At 44.0% G+C, this 21,133-nt stretch overlaps 1 protein-coding gene across 1 annotated transcript in view; it reads left to right on the forward strand.

The window, feature by feature from the left end:
- The first annotated feature begins 224 nt into the window (after positions 1-224).
- The window catches only part of LOC8028236 (integrin alpha-5), a 66,309-nt gene continuing 45,400 nt past the window's right edge, over positions 225-21,133 (forward strand). Inside the window, exon 1 of the mRNA XM_040210430.3 lies at positions 225-376. Within this exon, the coding sequence (XP_040066364.1) occupies positions 225-376 (152 nt within the window). The remainder of the gene's footprint in view (positions 377-21,133) is intronic.

Consider the following 21,133-nt stretch of genomic DNA (forward strand, 5'->3'; position numbering starts at 1 on the left):
CTTGATCTTATTTCTTTCGTCTCAGCGGGAGAGCGTTTTTTTTTCTTCCGAGTTTGACATTTAGCACTGTCTGCTGTCGCCGTGCGATCCTTGCGCGTTGACGGCTGAGGAGCATCTGTGAGCTGAGCGTGCTGGAGTTGGTGTGAGCCAAGAGGACTGTGAGGATTGTCTCAAGGTTACCAGGCTCGTTCGAAGACGGCGTCGCCTGTGTGAGTGAGTGAGTGATGTGGTCGACGGGATGTTTGACTGCGTGGTTGTTCGGCGCGGTGGCTCTGGGCTTCAACCTGGACGAACAGTTTGCGACCGTGCTTCGAGGGGATCCCGGCAGTTACTTCGGGTTCTCGGTGGCTTTTCATCAGAACAGCCAAGGCAACCAGTAAGTATATGAAAGATTTTATGGTATTACTCGCATGACTGCTTGAATGTGGCTGTTGACAGCTGAAGATAGGTTGTGGGCGTCGTACGTTTAATTTTCTACTTTTTGTTTTGCCTTCACGATTACAATACATTTGTCCGATATATTCGTTCTTGTGGGGTGGTATTATATCCAAGCCAGAGAGTGCCATGCGTAGATTTTTTTTAACTGTGGGATTGTTTTTTAACTAACATAGTAACGCCGGTTATAAATTATAACGTCACAAAAAAAACACTAACTGATGAAATAACTTTCCAGTTTATTTTAGTCTTAATAATTGGTTAATTATAACAACCAGTGACTAGAAATTCGTGCCTTGTTCCTCCTGTTTGTTACCTGTGCACATGTACTCTCTTGGGTGACTTACATAAATTTCCTAACAAAGGTGGACAAAAGATAGCTAATAGACATTTTTTGTTTTGTTTTTCGCAGCAAAGGTTTTTATTGCCGGACGCTCATATTCTCCGCCCAAAGGTAGCGCTAGAGGTGTGAACTAGTTTCTAATGTTTCAGAACTAACCGTTTTCTTATTCAAAAGTTATAGGTGACCTTCTGAGAATTTCAATGGAGAAATTGTGGCCGACGGAGATATCAAATGCATAAAGCTGAATGGCGCTGTTGCCGAGAATGAGCCCCGTTTCCCCATGGAAAGTTAAAAAAAAATCACTTTTGGATAAGACAAAGACGTTCTAAAACTTTGGCGCCTGGTTGGTACCGCTAGCGCTACATTTGGCCGGAAGCTGAGCGCTTCGCGATGAGCCGTTTATTTTTGCGGAAAAAAAAACGATAAAAAAAAAACGTTCGAGATTAACCAAATTGGCACTTTCCTCCCTGCATTTCTGCGGTGAAAACAAATCGCAGCGTCGAGTTTGCCTTTTGCACTCTTTCTCTGTAGCTCAATATGGCTGAGAGATAAAAAAAATTGAAATACTAAAAGCGAAAAAAAACAATGAACTGACGAGAGAGCAGGGAGTGGTGGTTTTCTTTTTCAAACAGTCATTTCCAGCTCAGTCAGCAGGTATCGCCACCGCGGCAAGCTGACTGAACGATGATAATCGAGACTTCTGTGATCAGGGTGCGCGAGGTTTCGATGACTACCAGGCGTCGGGCACTGACTTGTTTTTGGCTCCACTGGCCGGCAGTTTTTCAGGATAAAAGTTGCTGCTGTGGGGGACTAACTCTTTTGTGGCATCGCTTATTCGCGGCAGAAATATGAAAACTTTTGCGCAAGATTTTAATATTTATCCCAAATGGCGCATTTATTTAATATTTTGATAAATTGGCAATTAAGGCTTTTTTTTCCAAATATCTATAGAAAAAAAAGGTTGCTCATTATTTACAACATTCGGAAGTTTGTGGTATTTAGTTCATAATCAAAGTAAAAAAAAGTTTTCCAAGTAAATAAAACTGTACGGCATAATTAATATGCCGTAAAGAGAGAACAGTGCATTAAATGTATACGTTTCACGCATTATTTTCTCGAGACTTGGGTGCACTGAAATGACTGGTAACGAATCTATTACATCCAAAAGAATAAAACATAAAAATAAAAATTATATACATTTAGAAAGAGATGATTGATATCTGATCTAAATAAAATCGATCTGGATTAAGTCAAATAAATATGATAGGGTACTTATCAGACCTATTTTATTCAAGCCAGAACTCACTAAATAAAAAAAAAAAACATTTAAAGGGCAACTCCGCTCAATTCCGAAACATTTAGGCTTCCATGTGATTCACATTCACAAAGCACTACTGAACAACTCTACGTCTTCGGATTCGCGAAATATGGGATATTATTCGTATAATCCTAATTTAAGCATCACCAGATACCAAAACCGAAACTTCGGTTGCGTCAGGCAACATTGGTCTCGGGTCGTCAGAGTCATGGCAACGTCACGTCGAACCACGTGGTCTTGTGACGTTCGGGAGGGAGCGAGAAACAGGCAGTGTTGTACACGTTCCTCAAAAAATGGAACGAAAGCTCGTTCCCCGTTCCTTCTGATGTTTGGAACGCGTTCCCGTTACACGTTCCGTATGTGAAAAAGGAACTCGTTCCCGTTACAGTTAAAGAAATGGAACGTATCGTTACATATACGTTACATTTGTGTTTTGACGATTACCATATACAATTAGATCAAACAAAGTGTTTTTTGTGGTTTTTTATTTATCCCATCAAATGGCAACATACAGATTTGAATGCAGTGATGGAAAGGCATCAAGAGAAGAAGACAAGCGGAAGCAGTGTTTCATTTGTTGATATATTCACCTTTAAAAATCTCAGCTTTTAACCATATTTTGTGGTGGGCGATTCAGACGAGCCAAATGTACTGTTACCCAGGTCAGTCTTGAAAAGTACAAGTCCTTCTTTGTGAAAGTTAGACTCGTTGTTCACTTTGAAGATAGGGAACAAGGGGAGAAGAAATAAAAATTAATTTTCGTGTACACTTCATGTCACCAATATTCGGGATACAAGCGTGCGTTCGATACCGGGTAACCTGCTCTTGTGTTGTAACTGTACGTCTCTTTGTGGAAGTTCAGTAATGGCTGCAGTCGATCTTAGATTTCTGGGTGTACGAGGATTCTTGGAAGCAAAGAAAGTAGCTGAGTTTGAAACATCTATCTTTCTGTGTCTTTTCCTTCGAGTAAAAGTTTGGCTTTCTTTACCGCAGTCTCGGGCACTGAAAAAAGGATCGATGTCCACTAGCTCTCCTGCACCCGACTGTCACCAAGCGAGTATCAAACACAATTAACCATATGGTATGTAACCAAAAAGTTAACGAAATCCTGCTCTTCGTATAGATGGATATTGTTTTTATACTTTTAGAATTTCCCTTTCAGAAATAAAATACAAATTGCTCCACTGGACGAAAAAAAGGAACGCCGTTCCCTTTTCCGTTCCAGTAAAAATGTAACGCGTTCCTGTTCCAGTTCCACCAATGCAAAATGGAACGGTGACGTTCCTTCGTTCCTCCTAAAAGGAACGCGTTCCAGGAACGCCGTTCCTTGGAACGCCGTTCCGTACAACACTGGAAACAGGACACGCGACGCGAGCAGGTCTTTTTTTTTTTTTTTTTTGTTGGACGCGGGCAGGTCGCTTTGCATGGCGTGGACGGTGAAGGCCCGGGGGAGAGGGGGAAAGGGAGAAGACGAAAGAGGAGAAGGGAAGCAGAGTAAAAGACCGATAAGCGCGCAGGGCAGCGCAAACTAGCGCATCCGCGTTACGGTGATCACGTGAACGCCCGTTCAGCCAACACCGGGAGGAGAAACTCATGACGTCATCGTTCAATTTCGCTCTGAGAAGTAAAAACAAACAAAACGTGAGAAGGACGTAGACATGCCTCTGACGTAGTGGCTCAACGTTGGCCGTAGATCGTCTTCGCCGTCCCGCAAGGGCCCTCCGCAACCCGCTACGATAGCGGGAACTCCACAGTCAAGCCTATCGGCGCGCAGGCGCAGTAGCAACTTCTTCGTTGCGGAACGCTTAGCGGAGGGAGCAGCGCGGTCTACGAAAACTCTCTATTGACTGCGCTGATCATTGCGCCTCGCGCCGCACGCTAGAGTTGGCAGATTTCGGCGACTTGGCTCTCTTGAAGGTTTGCTGGCCAGTTTATTAAATGTATAGACGGAATTAGACCGTAATATTTGACATGGGGTCTTCCTATATGATACTGAAGAGGGCTACATAGTTTTCTAAATATCAAAAATGAAGCGGAGTTGCCCTTTAAGCCCCCCCCCCCCCCCCCCCTCCCTCCGCCCCTAAGACACTGTATTCCTATGTTTGTACTTTTTTTGGTCAGTGTTGTGTACGGAACGGCGTTCAAAGGAATTCCTGGAACGCCTTTAATGGGGAACCAATGAACGCTGCCGCTCCATTTTGCATCGATGGAACGGGAACTCGTACATTTTTACTGGAATGGAAACAGGAACGGCGTTCCTTTTCTTCGTCCAGTGGGGTAATTTTCAATTTTTTTTTTTAACAGGGAAATTCAAAAAGTATAAAAACAATAACTTTACGAAGAGCAGGATCTCGTTAACTTTTTGGTTACTTATTTTGTGTGATCCTCGCTTGGTGACAGTCAGGTGCAGGAGAGCTAGTAGACATCGATTCTTTTTTTCAGTGCCCGAGACGGCAGGGCAAAAAGCAAAAGTTTTAGTCCAATGAAAAGACATAAAAAAGGGACGTTTAAAACTCAACTACTTCCTTTGCTTCCACGTGTCCTCATCACGAGTCCCCTAAGGCCAAGTACAGCCATCACTGAACTTCCACAAAGAGACTTACAGTTGCAACAAAAGAACAGGTTATCAGACATCGAACACACCCTTGTATCTCGAACATTTTTCACTTCAAAGTTCAAAGATACACACAAATGAACCTTTATTCCTTCTCCCCACCTTAAAGGGACACTTGAACGAAATTCAAAATATGCCCGTCGCGTTCAGAAATAGGCTGAATATGATCCACAATATCCGTAAATGACAATCGCACGTTTGTATTTTGAGCCTGATGGCTGTATTTATCGTTATAAACGGCCCACTCTGGCAAGCGCTCGGAGAACAACCAGGGAGAGCACGTGACAACTGCCGCAATCGTGATGCAGTTCGTCTCGGGACTAGCAAAGCTGCGGCGAGGCTGACGTCGAGGGGATGTCCTAGTCGTTCTAGAGTGCCTTCATGTTCGCTTGAAGGCACCCAAGCGGCTGCGTTTGTACGAATTTCGAGTGACGCGTTAATCTTCTACAATCTTGTAGAGAGACAATAGCGACTTCTGGGACTCACAAAAGAGATTCTCGGGGACAGAGGAGTTTCTCCTTCCCCTCTTCTCTCGTGGTGGCCGGAGGCGAGACAGTTACCGTCACTACCTGTCAAGGTTCCTGGACGTGCATTACAATTATGAGGCGTTAGCGACAACCACCACGTGCATTTTCTTTCGGGTCTTTTTCAACAAGAGATTGGTGTGTCTGATGTGATACTGCTTCCTTGAATACGAATAGACCATGAAATAAGCGCTGAAATTTCGTTGTATTATCCCTTTAAAAGGATACTTCAACGAAATTTGAAATATACTTGTCGTGTTCAAAAATAGGTTGAATATGATCAGCAATATCTGTAAATGACAATCGCACGTTTTTATTTTGAGCCTGGTGGCTGTATTTTTCGTTGTAAACGGCCCACTCTGGTAAGCGATCGGAGAACAGCCAGCGGAGAGCATGTGACATTCAACGCAATCGTGACGTAGTTCGTCTCAGGACGAGCAAAGCTACGGGGAAGCTGACGTCGAGAGGATGGCCAAGTCTGTCCAGCCACCGAAGCAGCTGCTTTTGTACGAATTTTGATTGACGGGTTAATCTTCTAAAATCTTGCAGGCGACAATACCGACTTTGGGCAGAGTTGTACGTAGTTCAACTACTCTACTCAAGGTCCTGTAGTTTAACTACTTTTCTGAGTAGTGTAGTAACTTTCAATTACACTTTTATTTCGGTAATTAGTAGTTTACTTTAATTAATTTTTCTGAGTAACTTCTACTCAGATTACAAATTACTTTCGAATTTTCGTGGTTGTTTTGCCTATCAAGAAACATTCCTGGATAAAAGAGATAAGATGTTGGAAGATCAGCTGATATTTGCAAAGAGTTTGAGGCTTGTGGCGTACAAAAGAGGGTGGGGGGGGGGGGGGGGGCGAAGAAAATGGGTTGGAGAGTCCGAAACCCCCAAAAATTTTCCCGAGCCCCCCTCTGCCAAAACACTGCTACAAATCGTACGGAGCGAACAGGCACGACGCAAGAGAGGCCGAGTAACTGCGGGATTGGCGCAGAAGACTGGCGTTTCTTTGTGTCCCGAAGCTCAACGAGACTTGACCCATTCGAAAAAGGGGCTTGTCACCTCTTCTCCCCAAGGTAGAAACTCTCGCCCACTAAAGGAGGTGCACACACTGCATCCTCACTCAAAGGAGGCAACAAAATGCAGCACCTGCTCTGAAGCTCATCTGGTGCTCCCGTAGTTTGTGCTGTACTCGAAGAATCGCATGCTAAAAGCCAAAGCAAACGGGACCTTTTTGCATTGCCTTTCCTCCCAAAACATAAAATATGCAGAGCTTCAAAAATTTGAAGACCGTTCGAGAAACCTCAGTAATTCCCCTAACGTTTTTATATAAAAAATATAAACAAGCAGTGTTGGGAAGTACTTAGGTACATGCTAATTAATGTTTCTACTGTTCAGAAACCTTTTACTTTACTTGAAGTACATTCTCTGGGCATGTACTTGTACTTTCAGAGGAAAGTAAAACTCGCGACTTCAATGTACATTCCCCGAATTTGAAAAAAAAAAAGAAATGGCGTATCGTAGAGTGAAAACGCGCTCTTTCAAGACATCATCTGGTCATTTCTCTGAGCAAAGTAATGGCGGCTATAAGACCGGCACATATAGGTGGCTTATGAGCTGATTGTGTCAAATAGCTCGTCAACAAGACTAAAACGACTGCTCTGTGGCGACTTGACTTTATACAATATTTGCTCAGTGCTGCCATTTTCGTAAAAAGCTGATGCACCTCCGATTACCTCCGGAGCAATGCGTGCCAGTTAAAAAAACACTGTATATAGAATGAAAGGGCATCATGAAAGATTTTGTTAAAAGTACTGGTACTTTACCTTGAAATATCTTGTATTTATAGTATGTTACATCAATTACATTGCACCCGGTGTACTTATTACTTTACTCGAAGTACATAACCTCCAATTTACTTAGTACTTTTTAGATTTACTTTACTCAACACTGTAAACAAGCAAACAGTGTCTAAAAATCAAGCTCAGGCAGTGCTAAACCTCAAAGTAGAAATGACGCATTTGCCGTACATCATTGACCAAACAAACAAGAAAGTGCAAACCAATTAGGCACGCGGAAGCAGAACCAGCTATTAAAACATTACTTTGAGAGAACAATGCGATCCATATTTGGCTAGCACAATTTCGCTGACAGATAAGAACCTAGGTACTTTCTTTTTACCATAACAAACATAAAAGTAAATTTAAAAGTAATTCGCCACTTTTTACGGTAATTAGTAGTTTTCTCAATTACTTTCCATCTGAGTAATTTCTACTCTACTCAAATTACTTTTGAAGTGTTGGAGGTAACGCGTTACTAGTAACGACGTTACTCGTAACGCGTTACATTTTTCGCTAACGCAGTAACGTACTCGTTAGTGTTCTGAATGACTAACGAGTAAAGTATTTCCGTTACTTTTTTACGGTATCGGCTGTCAAATTTCGTTACTCGTTACTCGTTACTTTTGACCAAAACTGGTGAAATCCTGCACAAGCTTATCGCTGCACGGAACCAGCATCCGTCGCAGTAAAGTTAAAAAAAAAAATCACTTCTCGAAGGCGAAAAAAAACCTTCGGCTACCAGCTAATTCCGTTAATCCTCCTTTTTCTTTTTTTTTTCTTTCTCACAGTGTCACCACCCACAAGGCTTGAACGAACGATTGCGTTACAGCCTCCTCCCCTCCCTCCTCTCCCTCCCCCCTTCTTTGTGCAGCAGAAGTGGACAGCGGGGGGGGGGGGAGGGGGGGGGGGAGGGGGGGGGGGAGGGGGAGCCGTGAAGAGACATCCGTTTACAACAGTTGACAACTAGTGGCGAAGCGATTTGCTTATTTCTCTAGTTTCGAAAACAAAAAAGAAACACCCTTTGCGGAATATTTTTACCCTCGCTCTCCCCCTCGCTGCCTGAAAGTTCGTGACCCACTTTTGTATACAGAAAAATGTTTCGCTTGATTAGTCTTTAATTCCCTAAAGTCCTGATAAAAAAATTTTTTTTAAAGTTTTAAACCTGGAAAGAAAACTTATGAACACAAAACCTTTTTTTTTACAGAAGAACTAAGAGCTACCGCTGGTAAAAGGCAGCAAGTGATTAAAGCCAGTGTGCTGGTAACCGGTGTCCTGTTCCAGATAGTGAAGTAAATCAGTCTCTGGTAATAGTATGAACCGGACTGTTACTAAAACCGGCGTACAGATGAGGGGTGTTGGTTGGCTGGTTGTATTCCAGCAGTCCTCGTTCGCATGCTGTAGTTTATAAAAGCCGATTGACTAACATCTCCGACTCATTCTGCGCGTGAGATGGACATGAATAACGAAAGTCCGTCGCCATGGCCAGCAGGTCTGAATGAAATGTATCAACTAAAGGAGACAGAATCAGGTAATTTACAGTTTCATTGCCTAATCTGCATGCCGAAAATTAAGCTGCTTCGCGCATCAAAACACTATAAAACCATTCTAAATTTTTAGCTTTATCCAAGTTTGTTAAGGAGGCTTATCATACATCTCTGCCAAACATATGTACTCGGAGAGAAAAGTAACGTAAAAGTAACGTTCGTTATTGTTGAAAAGTAACGGTAACGGTATATCGTTACGTTTGTAAAAGAGTAACGTAGCTCGATAACGCGTTACTTTTTACCAAACTAACGAGTAACGCTATTTCGTTACTTTTTTTCGGTAACGGGCACAACACTGTATGAGGTCAATACTCAGTAACTTAAATTAATTACTTTTTTTGAGTAACTTGTACATGTCTGCATCGGGGACACACAAAAGGCATTCTCGGGAAGAGGGGAGTTCCTCATTCCCCTCTTCTCTCGTCGTGGCCGGAGGCGAGACAGTTACCGTCACTAGCTGTCGAGGTTCCTAGACGGGCATTACAAACGAGGCGTTAGCGACATCCACCAGGTGCTCTTTCCTAATCGTTTAATTCGCTTTAAAATTCCTTTTCGTGACTCTTTTAACAAGATATTGGTTGTTCGATGTGATGCTGCTTTTTTGAACACATAGAGACCAAAAAATGAGCGCCGAAATTTCGTTGTAGCATCCCTTTAAACTGAACATCGAATCCAACCTTCATGAAGGACTTGTACTTCCTTAGACTGACCCTCCAAGAAGAGCCTTACACTTCTTCACTTAAAATCTTCAAGTAAAGACGAAGATAAAAAAAGGCCTTGAGAATGCTTTTTTGGCTGAAATGACGGGCAACAATTTTCTCGCAATTGCACTAACGGTGAAATTTGGAATATTAATTCACTAGCTTCGGCTGAAATCGAACAAGCTGCACACGATGCTTGTAGTAGAAACTTTAAAAATAGAGCTCCAGAACAAATGACAGACTGTTGCCACAAGCAACGTTACACTTCACCACACACACCACAAGGTCGCCGGACAAACAACCCACGATGTGGATAAAAGCGAAGTTTGAGGGAACCGTGTCCGGGTCACAGCGTCTCAATGGGCAAACAGGATAGCTGACGTCGTGCCTGTCGAACGGGTGGAAGAGGCCTTGCGCGTATCTTGTTTTCTAGCCTCGAACCCAGTCGCGTGTCAAGGTACCATCACATACTTGGAAGAAGGTGGATTTGTCATAGGACACTTTGTCTTTGGGTCAACAGGTCAAACACGAGAAAAGGGTGGCATGTATATGTGTAAAAATAAAGTTTTAAAGACCACTTTATTTTTCGCACACCTTGTGGTTTCGAAGCTCTCAGCCACTTTTGTTTTCTAAGTTCCGAGTTGAGCCCCTAAAAAATCCAAATATTGCAAATTAAAAAAAAAAAAAAAAAAGAGAAGGATTTGTCGGACATTTGATTCGGTAGACATTTCGACCCAATGAACATTTTCACTCGGTGGACATTTTGAACCGATTGGATATTTCGTCTCGATGGACATTTTGACCTGAAGCCATCTCCAAGCTTACGAAGATGGAGAGGCACGCCGGATGTGGTGCGGAAATCGCAGTCAATGAAATTTGTTCCGCGTTGAACGGAATACGATTTTTCTGTTTCGGTTTTATCAAATCAATTCATCCTGCACCTAAATAATAATAATAAAAAAAATCCTTCGAGTGAATGAACGAACACATCTAACATCAAACAAAATTGTATTTTCATACTTTAAAGTTATTCCTTTTTTTTAAGTTTTGCCCGTGTCCATATTTATTTGCTCGTACAGTAGTCATGATGCCGCCTCAGATGATGAAGATATTGAATGTAAAGGTATGAGGCAACGACACTCTGTTTTACTGAACGATGAACTACAGCGAACGCTGCGAGCCATCGAAGTTAGTCCAAATAAGTGTCGCATGATCTTCAGGAGGGCTGCAGCGACGCCTGGTAATGTGCTACGTTCACAGCGCTGGATTGTCTGGCATGAATCGTATCGTCTGTTGCGGTCCATCGCAAGGTGCAGGGAAATAGAAAGAGCGCATGTTGTTGATTTTTTTATATCTCATATATTACGTCCAACTCTCTCTCTTTTTGTCTTTGTTTACTTCCGATTCTGTTCACCAATATTACCTTGTCAGAGTTATGACATGCACAATTAGGTGCAGAGACATGCAGACAGGGGCGGATGCAGGAATTTCCTGCGGGGGGGGGGGGGGGGGGGGGTAAGGTGTTGGTCAGCGTACCATATGTTTAGGGACCCCCTCCCCCTCTCCTTCGTTTTACGCCCTAAATTTTACACATGCAGAAATCAAGAGGGGGGTCAGGACATCCGGACCCCCCCCCCCTCCCCCCCCTCTAAATCCGCCCCTGCATGCAGATGAAGATTGCGTCTCCGTCATTTAAAAAAAAAAAAAAAGAAAAAAGAAAAAAAGGCAGTAAGAGTTATTCATACAAGCCTGGTAGTTCGACAACGGAGCCATAGAGTGCACGCGGTCGCAGATTTGGAGCGCGAGGATGTGGTAGCACAGAGCATCAAAGAGCCATTTTTCGGGGAACCTGGACGTCAGCGCGCAGCTTTTGCAGCGGCGAGCACCCGATACACGCGCGTGTTCGCTCGGGAGAAGTGTGTTTCGGCCTCTCGCCGGAGCGGGGCGCCAGTCACGTGGCTCGCCTCTCATTCGTCGTCTGCCGCTCCACCTTTTCCGATTCGGCGGCCGCTAGGACTCTGGAAATAAAGAAAATATTAATGCAGAATAACATTATCGATCGTGGCGGACGTCAGGGTAACTAAAAAAATAAAAATTAACGGCATTTTTTTTTACCATTTTAGCTAGCATATTTCAGCTGGATATTTGAAGCCCACTTTTTTAATATCTAACAGTTCATCTTGCCTATATGAATAACGGGCATTAAAGCAAAATAATAAAAAAGTTAGCGAACTTTAGTTAATTATAAGCCACTCATTGTTTCTGTATTTTCTTTGAATTACGCCTGCCGCGCTCGATGACATTATTCTGCAGGAATAATTTCTTTATTTACAATGTTTTTGTTCTGAAAATCTTCCGCCTTAGAGAAAAAAAAAACCTGTACGCTCTGAATGACGGATACAAAAAGCCTCTTTGACAGTACTGACAAACAAAAATCACGATGAAGACTTAGAAAAAATTGCCCAAGCTTTTGATTTATGTTGTTCTGGTTTTCTTCAATATATATATATATATATTTGTCCAGATGAACATATATGAGATTAATGATGTGAATAGGGACAATGATCTATAGAGGGCTTTACCAGAAACAAAGATTTATCAGGAGAGTAACAATTGCGGTTACGTATAAAAGCAGCAACGCAAACTCCGGCGAAATATTGATGGCCACCGATTTGCTTCAAAATTAGTTCAACAAATTAAGCGACGCATCTGAATTACTAGTACCCGAAATTACAACTCACAATAATTTTTTTTGAAAAGTTATTGAACTTTTATATTTGGCCTGAGAGGCTGACAGACTCTACTGGCTACACTGAAACTGTGACGTCAAATGTTGTCACGAGGGGGCGGCACGGCGTGTTCCCGACGGGTTACAAGACGTTCGATGGTGTGAAATGAATGCCGGAGGAACTCCCACACCAGCGAAACGACAAACGAAACGCGCAATATATATATATATATATATATATATATATTAGGGCTGGGCGTCGATTAAAAATTTTAACCCGATTAATCGCCACCCTTTAATCGATTAATTAATCAATTAATCGGTTGCGTTGATTTTTATGATTAATATATTAAACATAATGCAACAACTCGTCTTGCCTTTGAAGACTTATTTTATTCTCTGTTACACGGCGCAAAGGACATTTACAATGGAGGATACATATAGTTCAACGATTCAAAGACTCGCATATATTTGCTCCAGCTCCGAAGACAAAGAAGTTTGTCCACATTTTCCGACAGGAAGACAAGAAGTCAGAGATTGGGCGATGTTTTTTTTTTTTTTTTTCAGAGAAAGGGGCCTCGATTGTTGTCATTGTTGTCTGCGTTTTGGCGGATAGCCCTTGCTGCAGCGACGTACATGGGTGCTTCGCTCGTAGGTGATACTGAAGCGAAAGTACGCTTCCACTGTATGAAAACGGCTTTTTGCAGATGATGCAGTGGACTTCCTTCGAGTTAAAAACTTCACCACTGGAGTTTACTTTTAACCAGAACTTTCCAGCGAGATTGCCTTCCATACTCATGAACTCGTCCATATGTACGTGCCGAATACTGGAACAAGTAACCATGGCGTTGTTAGCTTCCCAGCTTGTTTTTCTGCTGTTTGTCTTGCCTGGGCAGGATGTGTAATCGATCCTCAACACGTGAAGTTTTGCGGTCGTAAAGGGATCAATTGCGGGCCCGGCTTGTTCGTCCGGCCTCGGTAGAACTATAATGTATATCCTCGAACACGTGACGCTTCGCGAGCGCGAGAACTGAACCTTGCTCGTACTCCTAGCAACTGGCTGGGAACAGAAAACCGCTCAGGACAGAACGACCGGTTGCACGAGAGCAGGGGGGAGGGGGGGGGGGGGGGGGGGGCATGAGTCAGCCCTAGTTCGGGCAGGTCGTCCAGGACAGAGCCATGCGTGCGTCCCATTGACTTCATTTTGAGTACCGATTAAAAAAACCGATTAACCGGTTAAGAAATTTGATCGCGATTAAAGATTTAATCGATTAATCGGAAGGTTAATCGATTAATTGCCCAGCCCTAATATATATATATATATATATATATATATTGTTTTGCTCCATTTTGCAAGTTTTACAATAGTGAAGTCACACCACTGCAGAGCGCAGGAAAATTGGAATGTTAGTTTTGACACAACCTTTATTTGCTATTTTCTCAATAGCTATTTCAGATTTAGAGATAATGAATAAAATGCCGGAAAGAGTAAAGCCTGGGTATTCTGAAAACATAATAAAAATGGGTAACAATTAAAAAAAAAGACAAACTTTTTTTTATTTTTCAGGAGCCTAAGTCAAAATAAGTCGACAGACTTCTGCAACTCTCGGACACCACCTACATAAAAGGAGTTCCTTCGTTGAGCGAAAGCAGTTCGCGATTAAATATTCGCCCTCATTCCCCCTCTTAAAAAAATAAGAAAGAAAAAACATAAAACGCTCCCATAAAACGATTTTTTAAACACCTAGCTTAGTTTTGCTGATCTCTTCAGAGTCCAAAAGTCTACGTCAATTGCGACCGGTTGAGAGGACTCTTGGGTGTCTTCTACTTATGTTTGTGCCTATCGCGTTGTCGCTCAGTGAAGTAGACTTGGAAAGGCGTTCATATATCCGCTCTGACTAACGCTGCACACACCGGGGGTTGTCGAGTGCGTCACTGCAGAGTTGCGCGGATCGTCCGGGATGTGGGTCACTTCCCGCTTTGCGTCGCACGGTGCTTGATTAACAGGGAGCGATACAGTTGGTGAATTTCGGTGAATTTCTAACTGAGAGCAAAAATAAATAAGAATGCAATTTGTCTCTCTACCTGCACCACCAAACGGTATAACGGGTCTCAACCAATTAAAAATAAATAAATAAGGTCTAATAACCTTATTTACTTGGCGACACAGTTGGTGTCGCCAATCGACAAACGATATAGCTATTCCGAGTTTCGGACAAGCCTGAGAACGGCAGGAAGGAGCTTCAGTTGTCCCGCCTCCGGCGCGGGCTTTCGACCTTCGACGATGCTTCGCCGTCTCGTGCACCACGAGCTTGCGCGCGCTCAGCCAAAGCACTGCGGAAAGCACGGAGCGCGTGCTGGAGGACGGGCGTTCGAAAAACACGACCTGCCGTTCTCAGCTTGTCAGTGAACATGCTAGTTGTGGCGAGTCATTTCCTCGATCTTCCTGCTGCTTACACTTTCCTTTTACAGCGGTAACTGTTACTGCACCTTATGGGCAAAAAAGAAAAGTTTATGTACGAGCGCAAAACACCACTCTACATTAGAGGCACTGACTGAACTTTCTCTCTCTGTCGTTCCTCACACACGCCTAGGTTTTCTCTCGCTCCGGCCCCTTTCCTCCTCTAGACCGCCGCTGTTCCGAAAAACCCAGATCACGGGGAGAGGGCGCTCGTCCTTTCTATCATTCCTGCTACATCCATGTACCCTCCGGCGTGTCCGGCCCGGCGCCTGACACACGGACGCCGATAACATCGCATTTCAATGGTTTGTTTATGGGCGACGGCGAGCGTCTTGCCCACACCCCCATCGCGCATGCGCGGCGCCGGTGGCGTCCGCTAGAGGCGTTCCGGGCGCTCCGGTTTGTTTGTAAACATGAGTTGGTGTATAGTGGTTGGAGATGAGGTTCAGTAAGTTTCTAACTGAAATCTTACGTTTATTCTAATTAAAAAAAATAAAATAATCAAGAAATGTTGGTTCATTATTCTACTTATCGTGTGACGATCAGCCCCTTATATTATGTCGCCCTGGTCGTATAACTCGCCTGCACAGACCGTATTAGTGCATCTTTTAAGACTTTTTAGAAATAATTTTGTTCGAATCAAAAGCAACCTTCTTGTATATTAACATTTGTAACTCGTAGTTTGTCACCCGTGTTTAGTGGGGACAAGGATTAGACGCAGTTCTTTAAATTGTGGAGCGCACGTGCATCAAAAGGTACATCGAGCATTATGCGAACAACCCTTCTTTCAAAAACGTGACCTTTGCTGATGCGTGACAAGGTTGTGGTACATCGCATTTAGCTACAGTAATCCAGCCGGTGTTCAAAAACTGCCTTCTGTATAACCATCTTTACGTAAAGAGGTAATAAAGCTCCGAATTAACATTGTACGTTTCTAACTACTCTCGATTGTTTTTTTAACAACATTATTAATTACGGTTATCGCAGGGTAATTAAAATGAACTCCGATCGTTTTGACGTTGGGGAGAGTTTCTATCACTGAAAGCTCGAGGATAATTTCTTTTTTCGGTTTAAAAAGGACGACTTTACTTTTGATCGCGTTTACTTTTAACAAATTAACTTCGTTTGCTTCTTTGTGTGTTCGATAAAACCTTTATTTTATATACCAGTCACTCTATTTCAGTGCCTGAAAATAAACCGGTATCATTGACAATTATTGGTATCATTTTCATTATTATTATTTGTATCAATAGCATCTCATGCTATTGACAACGAACAACGTGTAGATTGCATATTTTTCTGTCGTTCGTAAAGCTTTCGATACCGTGCCACATCATATATTATTAGAAAAACTTGTATCCCTATAGGTATAAACCACAAAATCGTCAACTGGGTTACCGACTATTTGTCCGGTCATGAACAAAATATTGTTCTGAAAGTCCAGAAATCTTCGTCAATTCAAGTAGTCGCAGGGGAGTGCGGTAGGGCCCTTGTTATTTCTTATACTTATCAATGACATTTCTGAAGGTGTACAATCTCATGTTAAGTTATTTGCAGACGATTGTGTAGTTTACAGAATAGTTGAACACGACGCGAATGTACATCAAAATGATTCAAGATGATTTAGGCTGGCGTGACTACTGGGAAATGACCTTATATTTAGAAAAGTGGAAATATATGTGTTTTTACGTGGTAGAGTTTGCCCACCTGCGTATGAACTGAAAAATGTCATACTTAACGCGTAGACAGCTATAAATACCTGACTGTTTATCTTTCGTCCAGTTTAAAATGTAATAAACACATTGATTATACTCTTGCCAGGACTAGTAAAATGTTGCACTTTAGCCGGAGGAATTTTAAAAATACATCATGTAGCGTAAAACAGACGTTATATATATATATATATATATATATATATATATATATATATATATATATATTATTTTTTTTTATCATGTCGATTCTAGAAGATGCGTGTGCCATCTGAGACCTGCCGCAGAGTTAGTTAGTACAGAAGTTAGAGGTTTCAAAATCAGGCATTAAGGTTTGTGACAGGAGATTACAGCCCAGACACGCGTTGTACAGAAATGAAAAATAGATTAGATCGGGCCAGTTTTAAACATCAGAGAAGGTGTTTCAGGTTGGATTGACGCAGTTTATTATGGACGGACAGGTATTGAACGAAGTTTATATATATTGGAGTCGTATCATGTATCCGCAAGATTGGATTACTCGAGAAGAGTGGCAGAGTTTCATTGTCAAACTGACAGTTTTTCTTCATAATTGTTGTGTTCAAAGTATTAGGGAGTAGAATAAACTACCAGAAGAGCTAATCTCGGTTTCTGATGACGTTGTTTTTGATAATATAATAGAGAGTTGTATTGAAGTATAGAAATGTATTCTTTATATTTTTGTGTGTTTCCATGAATTTTGAAAATGTTCATCATGTATACACAATCTTTGTACGCTCTTGTATAATGCGTAACGTTGTATTGAAGTACAGCAATATATTATTTATTGTTTTTGTGTGTGTGTGTCTGCATGAATTTTGAATATAATCTTTATGTGTTGTGGGAATCAAAAGGCGGGAGGATTACGCACCTTTCACATCCGGAGATCGGTCCGGTGTTCAAAGGGAAAATCCGATGCCCGACCCACCGCGCGGCCGACGGCTACCAGCGAGGGCGGTCGCCGCGCCGGGTTCGGCCCAACGCCATGCCAACAACGATGATCCCGGTATCCAACAGCGTTTATTGAGTACCAGTGGGTCCCCAACAAGACACTGCGGTCAAGCGAGCCGCGGACACAGTGTGCCCGCAGCGGCCGCCGACCTGAGAGCCAAAGGGGTAATTGCGAGCGGAGTCATCGCCGGTCGGGCGAGCTCACGCCGCTACCCGTCGTCGCAGGAAGTTCGGGGCCAGGGCTCTCAGCAGACGGACGTCCACACGTTGTGGGGACGCCGACTGTCAGAGCCCGGGGAGTCGCTAGCGTGGAGTCATCGCCGGTCGGACGAGCTCGCGCCGCGACTCGACCCGTTGCCGGGAGTCCAATCCAGGACTCCTCGACCACACGGCCGTCCACTCGGAGGGCAGGCCCCACTCTCTCCTCGCGCGATGTCGCTGTTCCCCCGAAATCGGGGAGACGCGCGGAGGAGTGCGAGAGAGTAAGCCAGCATGGTGGCGTAGTCTCTCCGACACGATACGGAGCGACCGGGCTCGAAGTCAGACGGCTTCGGCCGGAACGGCCTCGGCTTACGCCTTCTCGGGGGAGGGAAACCAGTGGCTTCCACAGTGTACACAATCCATGTACCCCCTCTATAATGCCTAACGGCGGAACTGGTATTTGTAAAAATAAATGAAACAAGTTATGAGAGAAAATTTTTTTTTTAATATTAGCAACGTCGTTTATATATGTATATAAATTAAATAAAAGATGACATAACATCACACCTTCCGGTAGTTAAGCTCTCATGGCTAGAACAAAGGAACTGTGTCCATTTATTACGACAGATTGTTGGATCAATACGGTCGAACGCCTTCGAAAGGTCGATGAGGACGCCCATTACATACCTTTTATTTTATCTTCAAGCAACTTAAAAATTATTTCCTTATGCTCAAAGATGACCTTCACAATAATGAGGCAAAGAGAGAGGCCAGGAAGTGTTGGAAAATCCGCGGTGCACACACATGTTCAAAACCTGCGAACCAACAACAATACATGTCAACAAAGCACCCCCAAAAACCTTATCATCCTAAAATGCTATGTGCTCTGGGAGACAGAGCGTATGGATACACTTTCATTTTAGAAATTGCAGACCATGTTGTGGAAAACTCAAGCTCTACCACAATAAAAATTGAGAAAATAAAACACTCATGTTTCGAGACGCACTCCGAAACAGGGCAATACGCCAGTTACTCACTCCCGTCTATACTCTGCGCAATGTTATATACACAAATCAAGCAATGAAGTTAGGATGCGTACAATATTTTTCTTCACAGGTACGTGGTCAATGCCGACAACAGGCTGTCACATAAAACAAAACAAGAATATTCTTTATAAAAGATGATGGAAGCATCAGTAAAAGCTAAAGGCTGGTTCACACCTTTGCGTCGGTTGCGTCCCAGCAACCAAAACGACACCAACGACAAGGACACTGGGACAACTCTTACTCGTGATTGCTTCACACAAAATTAAGTCTGCATTGCTTGTACCGTTGCGTACGCCGAACGGTTGTTTCGGTTACTGTGAGGTTGTTGTCGTGCTGCAATCAACGCAACTGCATGAACCAGGCATGACAGCTGATGCTGGAAGACACTTGCTTCATCCGTCCGTGTCTGGCCATTCATTCTCCATCTGCTGTGTCCCAGGACAAAAAGAAAAAAAATGCATTGAGTGTTGGGAACAACAATTGATCTGTCTGCCTTTGAGACGTGGCGGCATATTGGTTAGCTCAGATACGATGTTCAATTAATTACACAGGCGTATTTAGTGCATTACATGTGCTGATTTTACTACTCTGTTTGGGGCCTCATCGTTTGCACGATTTCATGTGTCATGATTTCTCAAGTTCTCAGTGACGCAGTGCGTGCTATTCGTGAGCCTGGATTCCTCATACGGCAAAATGGAGCTTAAGCAGCGCGTTATTTTGACGAAATTTATCCTTGCTGCTCGATAAATACATACCGGACAAGATTTCAGAATAATAGTGGTGGTCGACTTCTTGAGAAACTGAGGCATCATCAGGCACCCACTGCATGAAACAGTGTTCCAAGCGACTGTGTTTTCATCCGTAGATATGTATAATAAATTATTTCAAGGGGAATGACCCCTTAATACTAATGTCCAGAGCTATTTGCAGACTTCTTTTATATGAGTTTAGGAGGATTAGGTGCATCCTAAACTTTAGATACTTCCAAACAAAATCAGAATGCCAATGGAGAAAAAAGAAAAGTGAAAAGCGACGCTAAAATTGGTTAATGTGGAAAACAGATCACAGTGTTGTTTTATGGTTAATATTTTAGTGTGAATCAACCTGGTATCAGTAGAGTTTCAGACACCCGATTTTAACCTTTTTTTTTTCTTTACAAAACATATTTTTAAACACAGATTGTGCTGGGATTGACAGCGATAGCTGGTGCGTTGTAGAAAGGCACTCTCGAGCGTGAAAGTCGGAGTCGCGCGTCCTTTGTAGCTCTCGTGCCGTTGCGGACCTTTGCCCCGTTCAGCGCGGCGCGCCTGCCATGCAGTGGCGTACCAACTTGCTTTTGAGTGGGGAGGCAAACTTGACCCCCCCCCTCCCCCCCCCCCAGGGTTGAAGGGCGGTGACCTTGGTATACCTTGGGCGCCGCCGGCCAGTGTTTGCCCTGCCCAGCGGCGGCCATTTCAGGGGGGGGGGGGGGCAAAACACATGCCTTGCCCCCCCCCCCCCCCCCCCCCACTCTGAGAGCTGGGGGGGCAAGCGCCCCCCCAGCCCCCCCGGTTGGTACACCCATGCTGTCATGCCTGCTCCTCGGACGCAGTTCGACGCTTGCGTGGTTTGGCCATGCGTGTTAGGAAGTGAGCGAGGGACGCCCGTGACCGCGGCTGCGCTTGAAGTAGCGAAAGTAGGTGGGCGAGCTGTTCTGTAGAGGCGCGGAGAGCACGCCGGAATGGAACCTGGGTGGCGGCAGTCGGGAGGCGAGGGAGCGTGTCGACACAGCGCGACCACGGGGGTACTTCGCAACGGTTGCTGTGCTGAGGGGTTGAGGGGCATTCTGTTCTTACAAGGGAGATCGTCGCCGGAGGGCACGTGAACGCAGCAAAAACGATGGGCAGGCGGAGAGTGCTCTCCTTCGTGATCACGTGGGTTTTTCGGAACAGCGGTGGCCTACAGGAGGGAGGGAGGGGTGAGCGAGAGAGCCTTGCCGCAGTTGGAACGACGGGAAGCGGGAGAGTAGTATACCTCTGTTGTAGAGTGGTGTTTTGCTTTCGCACATGGACAATTTTTACCGGGAAGGGGCACCAACATCTACCGCTGTAAAATCGGCTGCCTCTGGCATTTCCCAGAAGTATTTTAAATGTTTAGCATTTAGAGCTCCTTAGCTGACGTCCGCCTGATATCATAACCCATTACACACCGCACCGATGTTCCCGGCGCTCTCGTTTTGCAACCGCGTTCCTTGATCCTCTCCAATGCCCTGCTGCGCTGCCGTCATCGCTTCTGCGCTACTTCGTTAATACACGAAGCCTGTAAGCAACAGGGTTAGGTTTAGCGGTAGATCAGCGCCTATTGCCTGTCAGTCTGTTTGACTCTGTCCGTGTCGTGTCGCTGTTTGTACTTTTCAGATCCTTCATAGTGCGTTTAGTACGCTTTGTTACCACTGAGCGTGCGCTGCAGAACCCAGGGATCTTGGGTTAAATCCTCACCCTCTGCCCGTTTCGATCTGGATGAGCATCGTACCGGCGGCGGTCGTGTATCACTACTGCGAGGTGCACGTTAAAGACGCCAAGCTAGCGGTTGTACTGCACTGGATAAATTTCTCATCTACAGCTGGGAGACCCCAATTACCACTGAGCGTACACTGGTGAGCACCCGCTCTGGTTCTATCCGATAAGAGCAGTCGACGCGTGCAAGCGGCGTCT

The sequence above is a fragment of the Ixodes scapularis genome, unplaced genomic scaffold, assembly GCF_016920785.2.
Source record: "Ixodes scapularis isolate PalLabHiFi unplaced genomic scaffold, ASM1692078v2 PGA_scaffold5__190_contigs__length_132052651, whole genome shotgun sequence".
NCBI lineage: Eukaryota > Metazoa > Arthropoda > Arachnida > Ixodida > Ixodidae > Ixodes > Ixodes scapularis.